This window comes from Crinia signifera, chromosome 3, assembly GCF_055691185.1.
Source record: "Crinia signifera chromosome 3, ASM5569118v1, whole genome shotgun sequence".
In the NCBI taxonomy this organism is placed as follows: Eukaryota; Metazoa; Chordata; class Amphibia; order Anura; family Myobatrachidae; genus Crinia; species Crinia signifera.
Genome location: NC_139219.1, coordinates 140,635,309 through 140,658,341, shown reverse-complemented (window position 1 = coordinate 140,658,341; position 23,033 = coordinate 140,635,309). Strand labels below are relative to the sequence as shown.

The following is a 23,033-nucleotide window of genomic DNA, read 5'->3' as shown; positions in this document are numbered from 1 at the left end:
AAATAAAGTAAAAAAAAAAAAGGTAATAAATAGCTACAAGCCATCTTACTAGGCCAGTCAATATCCAGCAATTTGCATTTAAAGAGACAGCAAGGTGTCTATAGTCTATTGGAAAATGAAATGCTTAGCGTCATAGCAGCATTTTTATTTTCTCATGGGAAGTGTCTCATATTGCCTATTTTCCATTAAATGTACTGGCACTTACAGGCATTAGTACAGTAGGACACTAATGTAAATTTGACCCTTATAAAAAAACATAAGCAGAATATAGTGCAAACCCCTCACTTTTTAATATAAATGTTCTTACCAGGGACTCCGGCACCTTGTCTGTAGCAGCAGTCTTCTTTCTGAACACACAAATTGCAAAAATACCCAACAGTGCAATGGCCAAAGTGATTGAGGTGAAAATGATGACGATATGTTTGGAAATACCTTTAAGCAAGAAAAAGATGTAATTACATTTAACGCTAATTACAAACCAATGTGCCAATATAGTAGATCAGGGATAATGTTATTAGTAGATTAGTTTTTTCTTCAGGTAACTTTTTACAAGACTGCAGATGTCCGCCTTTTCGGCAGGAGGAATTTTCAACAGTGAAAGAAAATTGGTGTAACTATAAATTCAAATAAAAAATATTGTGTAAAAAACAGGGTAGTGCACAACTGAACATTCCACATGCATGTACATTGCCAAGAACTGAATCTCCCCACCCTCACATAGGGGTCGATTCTATTAGGTGCGGATGATACCATCTTCAGGATCAATAAAATTAATAAATACCTAAATGTTGATCGAAGTTAACAGTGAGTTGTGTCATCTCTTGCAGTAACGTGAGTGCCACTTGCATGATATGTATATTGGACTGTCTGGCCTCAGAGCCGTGGCGGTATTTGTGGGAACCAGTTTAAGTAAACTCTGTTGTTTGAGTGCCAGATACTATGGGAGTGTGTAAGTGTACATGATGAACGATCATTAAATTGTTTTTGGTACTTGTTTCCTAGCACGGCGCCCATCACATCGTATACCATAAGCCTTACAATGGTATGCGATGGCACCCGATGTTATACAATTTAAAATTATAAACCATTGTATATGGCATACAATGCGATAGTATACAATTTTAAATTGTATAAGCACCCTAATGAGTTCTTTCAATGTTAAATGGCCCCCCTATAAGATTATTAATTGTATAAGCACCGTAATGGGTGCTTACAATGTTAAAAGCACACCCACTATCAACGGCAACCCGAAGCGTGGCGAGCACAGCGAGCCCGCAAGGGGCGGCGGTACGCGTCCTCTGACTTTTTCATACCCCCACCATCCACGTCGGCGAGGAGTTGATTTTAGATAGTGTGGTGAGCGCAGCGAGCCCCGCTAGGGGACGCGGAATACATGTAAGGTAATACGCGTCCCCTCGCCTCGCTTGCCACACTATATAAAATCAACTCCACGCCAACGTGGATAGTGGGGGTATGAAAAGGTCGGAGGACGCTTACCGCTGCGCTCGCCACGCTTCGGGTTGGCTTGATAGTGGCGGTGGCGTGGGGGTGCATTTAACATTGTAAGCACCTATTAAAGGTGCTTATACAATTAAAAATCTTATAGGGGGACCATTTAACATTGACAAAACCCATTAGGGTACTTATACAATTTAAAATCGCATTGCATTGTATGCCATATACCAGGGGTCTTCAACCCGTGGCCCGTCGACTTGTTTTTCCTGGCCCACCAGTGAATAGCATTATTAAAATGATTGGCGTGCTGAAGGGAAAAAAATCCTTCCGCACTGTCCTCTTAGCAGTGGGACGCGGCGGAGGATGCTGCTGGGTGAGGTTGAGGCTGGGGCGGGTGGGACTGTGCGCGGACATGCGCATTGTCTACTTCCTGACGACGTGCACTCATCTCGCCCACACCCTTTCAGACAGCCGGGAGACTGGAGTTACAACCACCGCCAGCCGCGCACTGCACCTGTCCCTGCCTGCTCCTTAGCTGTTAAGACAGCAAAGACAGACGCCGCCAGCAGCAGCAGCCCTCTGCAAGGGACACTAAGGCAGGTGCCTCAGGAGAGGGTGAGCTGGCTGTATTTAGAAATGGTTTGTTGAACGTGGGGGTGAGGGTGAGTTGAGCTGGCTGGCTGCATTTAGAAATGTTTTGGTGAAGGTGTGAGGTGAGCTGGCTGCATTTAGAAATGTTTTGGTGGGGGGGGGGGGGTTTGAGGTGAGCTGGCTGCATTTAGAAATGTTTTTCTTTTTTTTTGGGGGGGGGGGGGGGGTGAGGTTAGCTGTCTGCATTTAAAATTGTTTTGCTGAACATGGGACATGGGGTGGGGGTGAGGTGAGCTGGCTGCATTTTCAAATGGTTTGCTAAACATGGGGTGGGGGGCTGGCTGCATTTTTAAATGGTTTGCTGAACATGGAGTTGGGGATGAGGTGAACTTGCTGCATTTTGAAATGTTTTGCTGAACATGGGGTGAGGTGAGCAATGCCAAGTTTCGGACTGACTTGAAGAAAACAAAAGTAAGCAGACAATTCTTTTATGACTGAAACCTTATTGTTTGAAGTCTTTATTATGGGTTTGCTAGTATGGAAAAGGTCTTGTAATCTTACAGTCACATTTTTAAATAGTTTTAATAGTTAAAACACCTCAGTATAACTTAGTGGCTCTCGGGCTTCGTTTAATTTTTTTTATGTGGCCCACTCGGTCTTAAAGGTTGAAGACCCCTGCCATATACAATGGTATACAATTTTAAATTGAATACAATGCCATACGACTGAATATCGTGGGCGCCGTTCTAGGAAACAAGTACCTTGTTTCTTTTTAATTGTTATACGTTTGATATGTTTTGTATCTTTTGGTGAACTATTTTTCTCTTGCATGTTTTTTATTTACAGTATGTTACGTTACCTTATAGCAGGTTAAGGTAGCATCCTTGATGGCCTAAAAGTAAATGTTGTTACCCAGTTTGTTTTATCACTGTCTACTATTGTAAAGCGCAACAGAATCTGCTGCGCTATATTAAAAAAACTCAATTATAAATATATATATATATATTATATACTGTATATTATATATATATAATATATATATATATATATATATATATATATATCTATCTTATATATTTGGCTACATCTGTCACTCAAAGTGTGTGTGTGTCTGGGCACCCCCCCCCCCCCCCCCGCGCGATTCGCGGCAACACCCTCCCCCACGATCCCCCCCCTCCCGCGATTCACTGCAACCCCCCGTGTGCCCCCCCGCGATTCGATAATATACAACACCTGTTCTGTTTTACTGGGGTACAGGGGTTCACCAGTGTGAGTGATAGCCCTTGATGCCAGACTGTCTGGCATCAAGGGCTATCACTCACACTGGTGAACCCCTGTTGCAGGTTGTTGCTTCTGATCTCTCTACCAATTCTGTACATCTGGCAAAATCTTGACAGTTTGCATTATACTGGGATCATCTCATGTTCCTTTACGATTGCTGAAATTGCACCAGAGTGATTCTGAAACATCAAGCTACAAATTGTATATAGGACATACATAGATACCCCTTGTTCCTTTACGATTGCTGAAATTGCACCGGATTGATTCTGAGGCACCAAGCTGCACATTGTATATAAGACACATACGGTCAATGCTGATTACAATATCCGCCCCTGATGAAGTCATGATATGACGAAACGCGTTGGGCTAACTGTGATCAAGATCTCATGAATTGAACAGCAATTATTCATGTTCACCAATTGTATATCTGTGATACCCTAAAAAAAGGGCTAATTTTATTCTTGTACTTATACCTGTACGTTTTATATTTTATATTAAATACCAAATGTTTAAATCGTTATTGATTGTATCTTAGCGCACTCTGATACCCCCCGGTTTTCCCATTTCTATTGTTTGGGTCTTGTCTAACAGAAGACCCTTCAGAGGTGCTGCTTCTATTTCTATAGCGCAGGAAGGGGTTCCCCCCACATATATATATATATATATATATATATATATATATATATATATATATATATATATATATATATATATATATATATATATATATATATATATATATTATATACACACTAAACATCGGCACTCACCTTTCCTAGTTTTGGGGTGCCCTATGGCTTGTGAACACATTGTTTAAACATCAGTTCCCTAGATGATTAGTGACAGGTGTGTTGGTAGCTGCTCACCTATAAAAGCACAGTGTGCTGTGAGCTTTAGACCAGATAGCATGCCTGGAATCAAACATTGATGTGATAGCTATGTGTATTGTAGCCATTTTGAGCGATAGTGTTAGGACCTGCAGAAAAGTGGGGTCCCGTGAAGGGGGCTGCAGGCTTAAATGCATTGATCAATTCATGAACCAAATCTCCACTATTTATTACCAGTTAATTTAGTGTGTGCAGAGTATATATATAAAATATATATATATATATATATATATATATATATATATATATATATATATATACACATACATACACACACACACACACACACACACATACATACATATATACATACATATATACACACACACACACACAAAAGAAGGAGAAGCGCACCATGAGCAAAGTAAAATACACAGTATTTGCCGGCGTATAAGGCGACCCCCCAACATTTCCACTCAAAATATAGAGTTATATAAGTGCACCCGGCGTATACGACGACCCTCCCACTTGGAGGTGTGTTTTTCAGGGGAAAAAAAGTAGTCTTATACGCCAGCAAATACAGTATATATATTATAGCTGTAATGAGAATGAGCGCTCCATAGTGCATGAGTCTGTTTATAAAAGTTTTATTTAAGAACACACACGAAAACAAGAACTGCTGGCAAGAATCACGTGCCCCAGGAAGCGGTATAGTGTACCGCAGACATAGAAGATCTAATCAATGCTGCTCGCACAAGTTGCTGGAGCGGTTACACTCACTGCTAGCTAGTAGAAAGATTCCTTTGGTCAGAGTCGCCGCTAGGCCACCACAGCGTTTGCATGGAGATGCCTATGAAATGCTGGGTCTTCCCATGGGCGCAGCTCGTCGCCATCTCCCAACGCTCACACTGGTAGGTGCAAACGGGACAGCGAACTAGAACTAGAAGTTCACTGTTCCCACTTGCACCCAGCGTCTGCACATGCGCAGAAGGAAAACATTGCTCTCCCGTGAAAATGTGCAGGGGAGCAAGTGTATCAGAATAGAGCTCTATATGTATAAGAATTGGAAAGCTTGTAAACGATACATTGATGATGCAAGGTGTAAAAAAATAAGGATCTTAAATGTTCTCCAGTACTACCTAACCACCCCACCCTTACCCCATTCCTTCCACCAACAGCACTACTACCCCGACTATTACCTTTACCTACCCAGGGCTATTTCTAGACAATTTATCGAACAGTGCGAAGAAATAAAAATGCAACCACCCTCCCCCCCCCGCCCCCAATACATAATGTGGTAGTGAAGAAATTGTGCAAAAAAAGTGGCATGGCCTAGCTATAATGGGTGTGGTCTAGTAGGAAAACCATTACCTTACACCTCACATTTGCTACCTGCATGACCAGACATTGGTTACCGCAGGAATGGTCGTTGTCCTCCCACGTTTAAGATGGCGGGCATATAAACATGGCCCACACATTGACCAAGTATGCCATACAAATTAAGACCAAACAATAACAGGCTACATAAATCAATATACACTGTTAGCCGTAATGGCAATTACACATTATGCTGCACACCTTGAAGCTAAGTACACAATACGCCACACACCGTGATGCCAATTACATTCCACCCCATGATACCCATTACACATTATGCCACACACAGTGATACCCATTGCACACCGCTGTGATGCCCATTATTCCGAACACCATGATGCCCATTACACCCCACACTGTCCCAATACGTCCCACTCCATGATGCCCATTACGCTGCACAACTTGTTGCCCATTACACATATGGGCATCTGTCTCCTCCACAGCCACTTCCGAGGAGATGAGTCTCTTTGCTGTGTCCACTGTCCCTGTGATTGGGCAATCAGCCAATCATACCTTGCAGGATGGCTCCTGATTGACTGATGGCCCGTGAGCTCTGATTGGCTGATGGCCCAGTCACAGGGACACAGTGAGGGGAAGGAGAGACACCCGATGCAGTCTTCTCCTCTCTGAAGGGAAGCGGTGGCAGGGGGAGCTGGTGCCCCAGTTGTTTTAACAGACAAGCCATATGGCGCCCCTGGCAGCTGCACAGCTTGTCCCCTTCTAGAAATGGGCCTGCCCCTACCCACAGCATTGCCTGCCCTTATCCCCCCCCCCCCCCCCCTAGAACTGTCCCAACTGCTGCCTGACTTCTCCCCTCATGATATGTGGAGTAGGAACACAATTTTTAAAGTGAGGTGTTCAAGAAAGTCTCACAATTTTTGGCTCAGTGCAATCACCATTGCACAGCTTAAAACTTTATGTGACATTAAAAACTTGAAGTGAAATTAGTCTTCAGCTTTCACAAATTTGTTGCAGGAAGCACTAGCCAGAGAGAAGCATGGCTTTAAGCGGAATTTTAGGTGCCCATCTTATGCCATCGCCTACCACTAACTAAGGTATGCAATGGGACTGGATTTTCGGGTTCTAAGAGGCGAACTGTACAATTTTAATATCGCGTCGTATCGCATGCCATTACAATGGCATGCAATGCGATTTGTAATTGTACAGGCACCGTGATGGGGTGTTAAATGCACCCCATTGTTAACGCCACCCCCCCTATCAACGACAACCGAAAGCGTGGCGAGCGCAGAGAGGGGCGGCGGTACGTGTCCTTCGACCTTTTCATACCCCCACTATCCACGTCGGCATGGAGTTGATTTTATATAGTGTGGCGAACGCAGCGAGCCACCGAGCCCGAAGCAAGGCGAGCCTCACTAGGGGCGGCAGAATACATGTGAAGTAATCCTTGTGCGCTCGCCACGCTTCGGGATCGGTGGCTCGCCACACTATATAAAATCGACTCCACACCGATGTGGATAGTGGGGTTATGAAAAGGTCGGAGGACGCGTGCCGCTGCGCTCGCCACGCTTCGGGTTGGCGTTCATAGTGGGGGTGGCTTTATCAATGGGGGTGCATATAATCACCCATCAGGGTGCCTGTACAATTAAAAAAATCATTTTGATTGCATCGATCGCATCGCATGCGATCAAAACGATGTCATAAGATTAAAATCGTGGGCGACGTGCTAGGAAACAAGTACCCAAGGTTTTTACAAAAAATAACTATTATCGTGTGTATATATATATATATATATATATATATATATATATATATATATATATATATATATATATATATATATATATATATATATATATATATATATATATATATACACACACACACACACACTGTATGTACTGTATATATACACACACACACACACACACACACACGGTCATAATATTACTTAATTCACATTACTTCAGCCATAATTATTTAGTTTAGTAATCATACAGCTTGCTAATTGTTGGCATAACAGGGCCATTATAATATACATTTAGCACAAACTTTATCTAAGATACAATCTAGAATATTACATCACGTCCGAAGTGATATCTTAAGGTGCCCATACACTAGTAAGATTTATCTTTATATCTGGCTGGTTGGAATAAAAACATGGTTATGGATGAGTTACATTTTGTCAGTTTTACAGCATTTCCAAGCAAATGGTCAACTGTCATTTGCTCTCATCCATAACCATGTTTTCGTTCCAATCAGACAGATCTGAAGATAAATTTGCGTGTGTATGGCCACCTTTACTTCTACTTAAATGCAAATTCTATAACAGAGCTGTTGATATTCACAACTGATATTTTTTAAGGTCAAATACTGGCAGTAGAATTGAGGAAGTGCTATTTAAGTTTGTTCCTTGTATGGATATACCCCTTAATGGTACAACATCCTTCTATAGATTGTTATAGGTTGTGTAAGAAAGGGAACCTTATTACTGTATGCTGTGGTTTAAAATAATGCATGTTAATGTTGGACTTGGGTGAAACCGAATTGTGTAGTCATAACTGACCATTTGCTTCAACAATCTCTATGCAGATTTCCTTTGACTTTTCTATTGTTATTGGGTCAAACTCCAGTACACCTTGTGCAGATACACAGTAGATGCTTGCATTTGTGGTTAAAATTTTGGCTGAACATCCAAGCTCATCACAATCGTCTGTTAACTGGAGAAAAATAAATAATAAAATAAATTAATAATCATTCAAAAATATATTTCGCAATAATGTAGTATTACTAGAACAAAAAAAATAAAAACATGTACAAGTTTATTTTTGTACAATTGGAATACTGCTTAAACAAAAACAAAAAGTCATATAGTCTATGCAGCCAAGACTTTCTAGCCGCGATACGGGAGCGCGCATCGGGATCGCAAGGGTTAAAACCTGTGCGATCTGCATGAGATCCAGATGAGATTTTGACTATACAGTCAAAATCTCATGCACATTGTACAATGTGCATACACCATTAACTATACAAATGGTAAGACTATGCTCAAGGGCACATCAATATAACATTTCTCACTACACACAGTAAACACGATTGTTAAAAAGCAGCAAAAATACTACTATTTCTTTCTAGAAATTATCTAGTGACCAGAATGCTTAAATCCAGTATAACGTGCAGTATGAAAAAATTGCTTGCCAGTATAGCATAATACACTTTTATCCATGAAATACAAGGACCGTTTTTGGTGAACTAATCAGATATATTCAACTAGGCGATTCATCGCGCCCTACGGGAGCTTTTCACACCGTCGTAAGGGGCTGCACCCCCTTAATTTGTGAACTTTTGTATTGTGTGAAATATGGTTAGAATTGTATGAAAGATGGCCTGTATTGCAACTTGACTTATAGGTGAAATGTGTTAAATAGAGAGCATATGATTTGGAAGGGGGTGTGTATTGTTTTGTTTAATTAAAAAGTGGTTACAGAGGAAGATGTACATTGATAGTGTGGAGGGTACAGTGACATTTGTGGGTGTGGGGGGGGTGTGCGTGCATGTGGTTTAGGTGTGTGTGTGCAATAGTATAGTAGGGTATTTTTGAGTCAGCGGCTCCCCACTGGCAGAGGTCACAACACAGGAAAACAGGAAGCTGGGTAGTGATAGGTGTGTGTGGGCATAAGGGGGACTAAAGAGGAGGGTGGGGGACACTGTGCAGTTTCTGCCAGTGGGTGAGGGTTCAGCGTGGCAGCACAGGAAGGTGGCCCTGAGTCAGTGTCTCCTCCTACTGGGTGGGAATTAGGGTGCATGAGAGCAGGAGGTTGGGATATAAGGAATGATAGGGGTATGTGGGCAACACAGCGTCAGCGACTCCCCAGTGGTGGAAGTTACGGTTCAGGAGAGCAGGAAGCTGGGTAGTGATAGGGGTGTGTGGGTATGAGGGGGACTAAAGCTTTTGCACTGGTGTAGAGGAGGGTGGGGTGCACTGTGCAGCTCCAGCCAGTGGGTGCGCATACAGCATGCCAGCGCAGGAGAACAGGACGGTGCCCCTGAGTCAGTGTCTCCTCCTACTGGGTGGGAGTTAGGGTGCATGAGAGCAGGAGGTGGTAAAGCATGATAGGGGAATGTGGGCAACACAGGGTGAGCGGGTCCCCACTGGCGGAAGTTTCGGGGCAGGAGAACAGGAGGCAGGGCAGTGATTTTGCACCCTACCATCGATAGGAATAAAATAGTACTTGGATAACCATTGATTGTTGTAGCTATCGATGGTCATCCATTATATGACTGAATAGGCCGTGGGTCAATCAGAACTCATGGCGGGACTTCCGTGTGTGTGTGTGTGTGTGTTGGGGGGGGGGGGGAGAGGAGATATGCTCCGTGTCCTGGCACCTTAAAAAAGTGTGAAACTTGATCGTTCTCCTTTGCCAACGATGTAGGGAAACCATCTGGTCCTCCCACATCGATGGCAAAAGTATTAAACAACGCCTATAAACCATTGATAATTTGGAATCATTGATGGTCGATGGGCATCCCTAGAACTGGAGGAGTGTGGGGGACAGTATGCAGCTCCCGGCAGTGGGTGAGCGTCTCTTCCCACTGGGAGGGAGTGAGGGTGCATGAGAGCAGGAGGCTGTATAATAGTGGTATGTGGGCAAGACATTGATAAAAGTTGTGGCGCTGGTGCAGAGGACCGTGGGGACGCTTCTGGCAGTGGGGGAACCTGCAGCGTTGCAGCCAAGGCCGTATTTCCCACCGAGGGGCGGTACCTGCTTGTGGCGGTACAGGATCCCCCATTCTCTAGGGGGTCCGTGAAATGCGGAAGCATGGTCGCGGGGGTCTGCTGGTGGGGGGAATTGTGGGAAGGGGGTCAGGGGAGTCCGCAAATCGCGGGAAGGGGGGCCCGCAAATTGCGGGAGGGGGGTTGTGGGGGGTCCGTGAATAGCGGGAGGGGGGGCGCCGTCAATCGCGGGAGAGGGGGAAGCCGTCAATCGCGGGAGGGGGGGTGCGGGCATGTGAATAGGGGTCGTGAATCGTAGGGGGATGCAGCGAATCGTTGGGAGGGGGTGTGAATTGTGAGAAGAGGGGGATGTGGGGGTCCGTGTTTCGCGGGAGGGGGGTGCCGCGAATCGCGGGGGGCGTGAATCGCAGGAGGGGTGGCCTTTATTCAGACATGATAATCAGGTAACAGCCGCCCAAGCCAGAGTGAAATCCTGCCCCATGCAGGCTTGTGATTAGCTGCAAATTCATTTGCAACTCACTCAGTCCATGTGTAGCCCAGGACCTACTTGGCCACTGCGACAGAAACAGGTTCATTGGGCCAGCGCCGACATCCCATACCCACCCTAAAAACACGTGGGCACACCTGCATTTGTCCTTGACACTCACAGAAAATGGCCGGGTGACACACAAAAATGGCAGCTTCCTGTCAATCAACTTGTCCTTGGCCACTGAATTAAAAAAATAAAATAAAAAAAGACTATGGATTTTAATTGCAGGATGGCCTCATTCACATGTACTGTAAGCAGTATGTATGCACAAACAATAGATTATCACCCGGCCTCCAAATGCGCAGTTGTAAGATCGGGTCGAATAACTCCTATGCTTTAAAGATAAAAAATGGAATTTACAGTATTGTAACTACAAAGGTCAACAATTGTTATATCTTTATTATTCAAAAAAAATGCATTAAAAGTGAATTGAATTCTTATTTGTTCCAGAATTATCAGTAAGACTACAAAATGCAATGTAACAAAAATGTGTTTTTCATGTTCACATACCTCTGTATCATTTCCATAATGTATTCTATATTTAAGACCTTCAAAATAGTCCGCCACGGTTTTTTTCCCATCAATAAGTGGAACGTATGGGTGCCAAATATCAACAATAATCATTTTCTCTACAACAGATGCATTCAGCGTAGGTGGTCCAATAACACCTTAAACAATGAAATATATATAAAACTTAATTCATACTGTAACAACAATTTATACAATAAGTATTACAGCAAACCTTAAGTGATATTTGTACTTTTTTGTGAACTTTTGTTGAAAAGGGAGGGAAATCCAAAATGCCTCTTCTGGAATAGTCAACTGAAACAAATATTTACGCTGTAGGTCCCAATGATTAAGAAGTCTAAAAAATGGGTACACATTAGACAAGTTTTCAGTGATATGCATGATAATGCTATTGTGTTGTGTGTTAGCAACCCCCTCTGTCAACTGTACATGCAATAAAATTTTGAGTATGGGTCTAATTCTACATGGATTGCAAAGTATTTTTTTTCTCTAATTGGCAAAACCTTATTGCACTGCATGTGGGTCAGTTTTACCACTTGGAGAGTTATGCTGGCCACACATCAGACCAACTTTCCTCCAACCATCCAACTAGTTGCTTAGATGGAATAAAAATCTGTCACTGGATGGGAGCAAATGTAATATTTACTTCAAATATTTGCTCCCAAAATCTGGAAAAGGACAAAAACTGTCGCTCAGACACGGTACAGTAGTTGGACCTGTTTGATTTAAACAAGTTGACTGAATTTTTTAGTCAGTTTTCCTGGGTTTGTGAGCACATTTCGGATTGTCCTTTGTTCCCATCCAGTACCAGATTTTTATTCCCTCCAAGCAACTAGTTGGATGGTTGGAGGAAAGTTGGTCTGATGTGTGGCCAGCATTAGAATTGGGTGGGGTGTGTTCAAACTAAAATCTAAACAGCAGTGTAAAAATAAAGCAGCCAGTGTGGTATAAGATCCCGACAGTCATTAGCCCGACGTCGGGATCATGTCCGGCACCCAATTTACCTAGCACAGAGACAAAATAACTCTCCCAAAACTAAATCTCTCTGCACATACATCTGCCTTACCTACAGTGCTGCATGGTTTTGTCCATTAGAGAAAACAATTTGCTTTGCCATCCATGCTGAATTAGGCCCTATATATTGTCAACAACAGCATGCTCCAGGATGTGGCCACTGAACAATACAGTTTGTAAAATCGTTTAATACGTATGCACTATGGGGGTTCTTCAGACTTGATTGTTTCTGAGCGAAATTGCATTGACCTGCAATCAGTTAGCCACTGCCAGGGACGGATTGGCCCACCGGGAAACCGGGTAATTTCCCGGTGGGACGGCTCATTTAAGCTACTGTGCGGCCGCTCACTTTCCCTGGCTGGCCGCAGCACTATGCCCATATTAAAGATGGCCACGGCTCGAGCAAACTTAAAATGGCCAATTTAAGATCAGAGTCATTTCAAAGAGTGTCCCCAAAAAGAGTTTTTTTTTTAATCTTCATTTTTGTTCTCTTGCAAAAATAACCATCAACTGTTGTACAGTGTGACACAACTACAAAAGGAGCTATGTGAACATACAGTACTTAATAAAATATAAACATTACATAACCTTGCTTGCGCGGGCGCACACAGCCACAGGCAGGCAGCAGGTAAATTGGATTTATTTTTAAAAACTCAGGATGTTCACACTTCCATCTCCTCCACAATGTCCTCTGCCACCCTGCATCCCTCCTCTCACCCTGCTTCCTTCACCACCTTCGTCCCTCCTCCTCCCCAGCGTCTATTCTACAGCCTGAGGGGCTGGGGACATAGTCAGCAGCTCAAAGAGCGGCTAGCCATGCCCCCACAGCGGTGAAAATGGGGCATGTCCTTGCTGAAATAGGCCAACAGATCCCTTTTTGTGTACGGACAATGTTGGGAGGTATTCATTTGATTTTGAGTGCGCTGCAACCCAGACTCATGAGCATTAGTTCGATAAATGGTCAATAAATGGTTTGCAAATTTCCACAGCAGTAATCTGAAGTAAGGTCTGAATAGCACCCTATACTGATTGTCAGGGAGAACAGTCAGTTCAAGGGAAATCATTGAAGGCATTGCATTGTCTGCAGTTATCCTCGGTATACCTAGCTTTAGTTGTGTCATAAAAATGTATTAAAATTATTTAACATAAAAATAGTAAGTATGGTCATCTTAACACATACAGTTAATTAGACTAGGGAACGTTATGCGCCACTTTTTGTGCCACTTTGGGAGAAGAATGTGTACTTCGTGCAGTTGCTTGGCATTTAGTAGCGTTCAGACTGTTGCTGACATGTAGTTCCCTCAAACAGATCAATGGGCAAATAAAAACAATTTGCCTTGTGGGTACTTGTTTCCTAGCAGGGCGCCCACTAAGCAAATATCTTAGTGTGCTATTCTGCGTAGGACAATCGCATCACATACCATCTATAGTGCTGTGCGCGATGCGATGTCCATGTTAACTGCACAGGAGTGCTTATACAATGAAATATTGCATAAGATTGCATGGCACCAAATGCGATGCAATGTGATTTTTGATTATACATGCGATGAGATGTGATGAGTGCTTACAATGAGATGTGATGGGTGCTTACAATGAGATGTAATGCTATGTGATAGGATGTGTGCATAGTATGTGATGTGATGGGTGCTTACAATTGTAAGTACCTGCACCTACGCCATTGTTTAGCGTCAACCCCAGTATCCACGCCACCCCGAAGCGTGGCGAGCGCAGCGAACCCCTCGAGGGGCAGCGGAACGCGTCCTCCGACCTTTTCATACCCCCACTATCCACGTTGGCATGGAGTTGAGTTTAGATAGTGTGGCGAGCGCAGCAAGCCACTGAGCCCGAACCGTGGCGAGCGCAGCGAGCCCCGCATGGGGACGCGGAGAACTTTACATGTATTCCGCGTCCGCTCGCCACACTTCAGGCTCGGTGGCTCGCCACACTATATGAATTCAACTCCACGCCAAAGTGGATAGTGAGGGTATGAAAAGGTCGGAGGACGCGTTCCGCTGTGCTTGTCACGCTTTGGGGTGGCGTGGATACTGGGGTTTACCCTAAACAATGGTGTCACACACTATGCACACATAACATCACATAGCATCACATCTAATTGTAAGCACCCATCACATCTCATGGCATGGGTGCTTGTACAATCAAATATTGCATCGCATCACACGCATCGCATGGTCAAAACGTACCATGCGGTGCAATGAGATGCGATTTCACTACGTTTGCGTACGTAAGAAATCTGGGCGCCCTGCTAGGAAGCAAGTACCGCCTTGTGTGTAAGAGGACGAGCAAGGAGTGGGGGAAAATGTGACATGTGCAGATGCTATGGTAGGACAGCCACATTTCATACCATGCATGAAAAGACGCAGATAGAGCAGTTATTTAACAAGAAAGTGAACAATTATTATGGCAAAAAACACTAATGAGTATGTACACATGGGGCCAAATGTAATAGGGTGTGACAGTCAGAAAGTGACAGATTTTGGAAGAGTTTTGCCATTTTATTAAATCGGCAATCACTTACATGGCAAAATCAATCTGGTTTTCCTTTTTTTTTCTTCAAAAAAAATACATCAGATATGATAGTTTTTTACATATCTGCACATTAAAACATAGGACATACCATATAATGACAAGGGACATCGTTATCTCTCACATAAAACATATTTCATCTAACATTTACCTTTTATACCTAGATAAAGTTATCTCTCACCTAACTATTATCTAGCATTCTCCCTACTTACATACATACTTTGTAATTATGTTATGTCAGTTCAGAGTTTAATATCTTTCTAAAGGGGTTGTATGGTTAGCTGTTTTTTTTCCCTTTTTCCTTCCCTTTCTCCCCCTTTACTTATTTCTTAAGGGGAAATCAGGTTCGGGTTATTAGATACTTAACCTTTTTCTCATGTCTCATATTATTTTTTGGTCATAGCTTCCCAAAAGGTACTCCCTTCACGTTCTATATATTGTTTCCAGACCTCCCATTTTTTTCTTAATTTTAAAGTCAATCTGGTTTTTCCATGTAAATGATTGATTTAACAAAATGGAAAAACTGTCCCAAAATCTCTCACTTTCTGATTGTCACAACATATTACATTTGGCCCTTGGTGCACTCCTTGCAGTGTTATACGACTACAAAACACAATTCAATGGATCAAACAGCATACAAAACTCTCCAAATAGGTATGAAATAGAACTAATTTTCTTTTACATTTAAACCGGAGTGGGTACATGTCTTAAAGGCCCATACACAGGGGCATTTTTCCCTATTTAAGGGATCTGTCTAGTTCACTTAGAAATGAAGCTCTTATTGCCCAGTGTGTAAGTTGCATAGCAATGGCAATGCGCAGTCCCTCATCACCCGCTCAGCTCTTTAGTGCATGCAGTCAAGACCTAGATATTGCATGTATATAAAAAATATTGAGTTAGCACAGATCGTCCATACACACATCGCTATGTGTGTATGGGCGATCTAGCCACTGGGGATCTAGCCAAAGGGAATTGCCTAGCCCAGTTGCTCCCAAACTGTGTAGTGGTACCTTGGGACACTTGCAGGGGAGCTTTGGATTGGTTGTCCAGGACCAATTCAAATTATTTATGGTCAATTTCATAAGCAAAACGGTACTCTTTACTTAGAAGGGCGCCCATCATGGCCATCTCGGGCATTGAATGCACTAAAAAAAATCGGGTGCGATGCGACCGACGAGATGCCCGAGATTTCCCATAGGGAACAATGTTAAATGTCTCAATTGACCCGATTTTCCTGTTCAATGCCTCAATTGACCCAATTTTTCCATAGGAAACAATGTTTAATGGGCCACAGAGGCCAAATAGGCACCCTGAAGTGTATAAAAGCCACCCGAATTGTTAACGCCACCCCACGATCAACGTCAACCCGAAGCGTGGCGAGCGCGAGCCCGCGAGGGGCGGCGGTACGCGTCCTACGACCTTTTCATACCCCCACTATCCACGTCGGCGTGGAGTTGAGAATAGAAAGTGGGGCGAGCGCAGAGAGCCACCGAGCCCGAAGCGTGGCGAGCGCAGCGAGCCCCGCGAGGGGACGCAGATACCTTCACAGGTATCCGCGTCCCCTCGCGGGCTTCACAGCTGTCCGCGTCCGCTCGCCACGCTTCGGGCTCGGTGGCTCGCTGCGCTCGCCACACTTTCTATTCTCAACTCCACGCCGACGTGGATAGTGGGGGTATGAAAAGTTCGTAGGACGCGTACCGCCTGCGCTCGCCACGCTTCGGGTTGACGTTGATCGTGGGGTGGCGTTAACAATTCGGGTGGCCATTATACACTTCAGGGTGCCTATTTGGCCTCTGTGGCCCATTTAACATTGTTTCCTATGGAAAAATCGGGTCAATTGAGGCATTGAACAGGAAAATTGGGTCAATTGAGACATTTAACATTGTTCTCTATGGGAAATCGCGGGCATCTCGTCGGTCGCATCGCACCCGATTTTTTAGTGCATTCAATGCCCGAGATTTTTTACTAACGATGCCCACGATCAAAATCGTGGGCGCCGTTCTAAGTAAAGAGTACCAGCAAAACAACTATTTGTAACTTCCAATCCTAAAATATGTGGAAAAACAGAAGCAAATGATATCCCTCACCACATATCTGATTCTAAAGGATAACATTAAAACTCAATTTAATTAAATTTTTTTTTTTTTATTTCTTAAGAAACTTTCCGCCTAGAGGAGTCGTGAAAAAAAAAAAAAAAAAAAAAAAAAAAAAAAACACTGTAGAGCAGGGGTCCTCAAACTATTTTGCTCTGGGACCCCATCAGACAATATAAATAATGACAGGACCCCAGCAAGTGACTGCAGAAGGTCATCACATCACATTTGTAGTCAGCAGACAACACATACTGTACATGGCAGCATTGTGGAGGCACAAACTGATGTGAGGAGTCTAAAATAACAGACAATTCAACAGATTTTTCAGACTCCTTGAATCACTGACTGAGATTAGAAAAGTCATCAGCCTGATGGTCAGTAACATGGAGTCGTGATCCCATGCTGAGCAGGTCGGGACCCACAGTTTGAGAACGGCTGCTGTAGAGCATTGTGGTTCAAAAAGGTTTGGGAACCACTGGCCTAATCTACATCGTTCAGCATGTACGGGCCCTTTGTTCACTTTACTTTTTTTTTTTTAATGTTTCAAAACAAAAAGAGGAAACACTTAGCCTTTGAATTCCTTGTGTTTTGGGTATATAAAATGCATTGAAGCAGCCCACTTTGCGTGCGGCATAAATGGACAGGAAGTCAAATGCTTGCTGGTAATGCGGTTCTACTAAATGTTAAGGATCTGCAAACAGCATAAGTCATTTTGTCCAAAAGAAAATCAGAGGCATCAAAATCAATACAATTTAATAAAAACAAACAAGCAAAAAAAACAAAAACACACAAATCAACCTTTTATTGTAGGGACTTACCATCACTTATCAAATAAAACTCAATGTTTGCATATTCACTGCTTTCAAACCCAACAGAAGCTTTTACTCGAACACTATAATAAAAATAAGGATCAAGAATCTGTGCAGAAAGGTCACAGTAATTATGTGAAATATTGTTACAAAACTCCACAACAATCCAATCACCGAGGCTGAAATAAAAATGGAGATAGTTAGAAATTCTGACTTAATAAGAAAATAAAAAAATTGCATGAATTAATGTCAGTTGATTCAGTTTAGCATAAACAGCCATTTGTATGCCACCGACCATCGAAAGTGGTGTACCACGCATATAAAAGTGAGTTTCAAGTCCCTTCCTTATGCGTGCATGCTGGGACGGATATGGACGGGCAGCGGACATCCGGTCAGATCAGCTGCCAGCCCCCCCGCATCCGTCATCATTACTATGAGAGCGCTGGGCATTCTCATATGGTAATGGGGCAGTCTTGCACCCCCCGCCTGCCCTTCTCCACCCCCCCGCACGCCGTGTAGGGTGCGTGCACCTCTGCACATGCGCAGAAAAGCGCAACATCGGTTCTCAATGTGAATGAACGGAGAATCGAATAAACTAGAATAACCCCCTTAATTCCTTGTTGCTTTTATTGTCCATACGCACCATCATGCTATTTATAGGTGATACAATAAATGCTTTCCTTCTTTTTATACCATATTTCATTAGTCTGTGTAGTCCACACTACGATCTCAGAAACTAATGCCGCACTAAAGATGAATTTATAGTGCCCAATAAATACACTATTCATACGAGTCTATTGCTGCAGGTATTGAGGGGACTCCTCTTGTGTATGAATAGGCTTGCTAAGAATCCAGTGAAACAAATGTATGGTCCTTACTGGATATACCATTTTTTTTTTATTAAATAAAACAAACTGCCAATAAAAAATATCATTTAAAAATGTACCCACTTAGCCAGAGATTGTCAGAACTGGTTCACTTAATGTCCTTACCAATGTTGTATTTACATATGTGTATATAGTGTTTTAAAAGTCCTCTATTCAGTTTACCTAGAAAAGGTCAGGAATTCAATTTGTGCAAGAGCTGAACCATGATCTCTGCATTGTAGAACAATCACTAGAATGAAACAAGAAGCCCATTTTCCTTTGCATACTAGCCCACAAATTTGGAGGTTCTAGATGATAGATCTACAGTCAATAGCTGGACAGCATATTGACAACATGTGTTAGGTCGACAGATAGAAAAGTTTGAAATTAAAATGGTTGACAGGTTTTATATTTATAACTATTTTAGCATTTACCATGCATGTGGACTATGATTGGGAATACCGGTAGTTACCTTTGCTAAACTCAGCGGTAGTGGAACGAGCCACTCTGCCTGAAGCCTTGCAAGCAAAGCAACCCCGCAAGGGTACACGTATACATTAATTTTGGCTTACATATGGCATATAAAGCTACAAAAAAAGTGTGTAGACCATTTGAATATCCTTTTGACCATGTCGGCATTTTGACCCTGTCAACCATTTAGTGGTCAACCTGCTTTAATCCACACTCCAAATTTGGCCTAGTTTTGTAATGTTGCTATTAAAAAATGTTCTGCTTTGTATATTAGCTGCCACTGGTATCGTATAGCGGTTAGAAATTTGTATTGGATATTTTTTATCATCAGTGTTATATGACTGATTACATGCCTTAGAGAACAGAAATGCTGAAGAGTCTGGTACATGCATAAGAGAACAGAAATGCTGAAGAGTCTTGAATTATGGGGAATACCAGCCGCAGCTCAGTACCCAATGAAGATCTTGGTGAAAGTCATTTCAATATATTGTTTTTAAAAGGCAAAATACAATTGTGGGTAATTTACATAAAAAATGTAAATAAATAATTCTTACTCGTAATCCTTGATTTCCACGTGAAAAGAAGGGGTAACAGAAGTTTGGTTGTAATCCCAATACAGAGTAGTGTTAAAATTATAGGATTTCTTTATCAAGTTAAAAGGCACATCAACTGCAAAGTAAATGGGAAGAAAAATATAATTAATTACAACTCTCCATTACATATTTAGCCAGTTCTGTCACTCATCCCCTGTGTAGCTAACGTTCCCGTACACAAACCCACCCGCCCAGCGGGATACACAAACCCCCCCCCTAGGGAAAAGACCAGTGTTCTTTGCGGACCACCTCCCCATCCCGTGATTGACGGCACCACCCTCCTGAGATTTGCAACCACCCCTCCTGCAATTCTAGGCCCCCCCCCCCAGCGATTTGCGGACCCCTGCCCCCCCGCGATTCGTGGGACCCCCGTGACCAATGTTCCCTCTAATTTTACGGAGGCTGTGTGCGGCAAAAGATTTTGGCTGTGCAACTTTGGGAGGAAATTTTTAATTTTGTGCGTCACATATATAACTGGAAAATGACATTCAGCATTTGTTTTAACTTTACTTCAAAATGATATTAAACATGTAAACATTCAAAACACAGCACACAATGTAGTTAATGGGTGAAACACACATTAGAGTCCACAACTGCAAAAAGGGACCACTGCTGCTTTGTGCGCTCTGTTGTCATGTCTGTGCGCACACTCGTCGAGTTGTGTGCGTGCGCACAGCTTAGAGGGAACACTGCCCGTAACCCCCCCCCTCCTGCGATTCGCGGACCACCGCCCCCTCCCACGATTCGCAACCCCCATCCCGCAATTCTAGCCCCCCCTGTGATTTGCAGACCCCCGCCCCTCCCGCGATTCACGGAACCCCCCGTAGCGCCCCCCTCCCGTGACTTGCAGACCCCCTCGGCACCTCCCGTGCCCCCCCCGCCATTCGCGGACCACTCCACGATTCACACCCCCCCTCCAGCGCCCTCTCCCGCAATTTGCGGACCCCCCCTCCCACGATTGACGCCCCCCTCATGCAATTCACGGCACCCCCCCCCTCCTGCGATTCGCAGCCTCCCACGACCCACCCTCCCATGATTCACGGACCTCCACATCCCCCCCTCCCGCAATTCACTGACCCCGACAAACCCCCTCCCGTGATTCAAGCCCCCCCCCCGGGCCCCCTCCCACGATTTGCGGACCCCGCCCCCTCCCGCTAGTCACGGATCCCCACACACACCCCCCTCCCACAATTTGCAGACCCCCCTAACCCCCTTCTGGCAATTCCACCTCCCAGCGGACCCCCACTCCCACGTACCCCCGTGACAATGGGGGATCCTGTACAGCCACAAGCAGGTGCCGCCTCTAGGTGGGAAATCCGGCCCTGGCTGCCACGCTGCAGGTTCCCCCACTGCTAGAAGAGACCCCACGGTCCTCTGCACCAGCACCACAACTTTTATCAATGTCTTGCCCACATACCGCTATTATACAGCCTCCTGCTCTCATGCACACTCACTCCCTCCCAGTGGGAGGAGACGCTCACCCACTGCCATGAGCTGCTTACTGTCCCCCACCCTCCTCCAGCTCTAGGGATGCCCATCGACCATCAAGGATTTCAAATCATCGGTGGTTTATGGCCGATGTTGAATACCTTTGCCAACGATGTGGGAGGACCAGATGGTTTCCCTACATCGATGGCAAAGGAGAACCGATCAAGTTTCAAATTTGTTTAAGGTGCCGGGACACGGAGCATAGCTCCGCCCCCCCACACCCGGAAGTCCCACCACCAAGTTCCGATTGACCCACGGCCTATTCAGTCAGATATAATGGATGACCATCAATAGCTACAACAATCGATGGTTATCCAAGTAATATGTTACTACTATGGAGGCAGGGTGCAAAATCGCCATCAATGCCAACCTTCGATGGCGTCTGCACCAATGCCTACCCCTACTCAGCAACAGCCAAAAACCTTTACAACCCCTCATGCCCACACACCTCCATCACTGCCCTGCCTCCTGCCCCGTAACTTCCGCCAGTGGGGACCCGCTCACCCAGTGTTGCCCACATTCCCTATCATGCTTTACCACCCAGGCTCCTGCTCTCATGCACCCGAACTCCCACCCAGTAGGAGGAGACAATGACTCAGGAGCACCGTCCTGTACTCCTGTGCTGCCACGCTGGACCCTCACCCACTGGCAGAAGCTGCACAGTGTCCCCCACCCTCCTTTTTAGTCCCCCTTATGCCCACACACCCCTATCACTACCCAGCCTCCTGTTTTCCTGTGTCGTGACCTCCACCAGTGGGGAGCCGCTGACTCAAAAACACCCTACTGTACTATTGCACACACACCTACCTCAACAACACGCACACCCACCCACACCCACAAATGTCACTGTACCCTCCACACTATCAATGTACTTCTTACTCTAACCGCTTTTTAATTAAACAAAATAATACACACACCCTTCCAAATCATATGCTCTCTATTTAACACATTTCACCTATAAGTCAAGTTGCAATACAGGCATCTAACATACAATTCTAACCATATTTCACACAATACAAACGTTCACAAATTAAGGGGACGCAGCCCCTTACGCCGGAGCGAAGAGCGCCCGTAGGGTGCGATGAATCACCTAGTTGTAAATATTTTTCATATTCTATTTATTTACACTTTCTCATATAGTGCAGTAGATACCGTTGCGCTTTATAATTGTATACAGCAATAAAACAAACTGTAACAGACAGACTTTGAGGTAGGAGGGCCCTTCTGCAAGCTTACAATCTATAGGGACATAGGTGGGAAACACAAGGACAGGCACCAGTAATAGCATAGCAGTCCCACCAAGTTGCAAGTCTAGAAGAAAAGCTATATAATACATAAGTGCCTCAGAGGGTTGTGCGTGTGGTACTTAAATATGATAGGCTTGCCTGAAGGTGAGTTTTTTTGTTTGAAATTTTATAATATATCTCTATCTATATATTCCAATGCTCCGGCACTCACTTGCGGATGAAATGTACTTGCTCCGGTGCCTCCTTAAGCACTTCTGCCCATACATGAATCCAGGAGAAAGTATGAGCAAGTCAAAGTTCAGGTACAGAAACAGAAGACTAATGAAGTACTCTGAAGTACTTCGTTCCCCCTTCCTTTCCTTTCCCAAAATCCATTCATTGCAATAGTGAGCAGCTGCAAAAGAGAGCGCTCACAACCAGAGTGGACAATCCCAGGATTGGGATTGAGAGGATCACAGGATTTTAGGCTAAAATCACCAGAATTTCAATCTGTGCAGCCTCAGACACTATGTAAACAGCTATCCTATCTCAAGCGCAAACAAACCAAGTAGATTGTGCAGCTAGGGTTCACACAATATGGGTGTTTTGTTGATCACCCATAAAATACAAGTGAAGAAAGGGGTTTAT

The 23,033-nt window shown here is 44.1% G+C and overlaps 1 protein-coding gene across 1 annotated transcript in view; it reads right to left on the bottom strand.

Annotated features, from left to right (window-relative positions):
• The window catches only part of IFNGR1 (interferon gamma receptor 1), a 49,573-nt gene that overhangs the window by 3,009 nt on the left and 23,531 nt on the right, over positions 1 to 23,033 (bottom strand). Inside the window, exons 2-6 of the mRNA XM_083176615.1 lie at positions 19,633 to 19,747; positions 17,751 to 17,920; positions 11,264 to 11,421; positions 8,056 to 8,209; positions 308 to 432 (exon numbers count right to left, since the gene is read on the bottom strand). Of these exons, the coding sequence (XP_083032741.1) occupies positions 308 to 432; positions 8,056 to 8,209; positions 11,264 to 11,421; positions 17,751 to 17,920; positions 19,633 to 19,747 (722 nt within the window). The remainder of the gene's footprint in view (positions 1 to 307; positions 433 to 8,055; positions 8,210 to 11,263; positions 11,422 to 17,750; positions 17,921 to 19,632; positions 19,748 to 23,033) is intronic.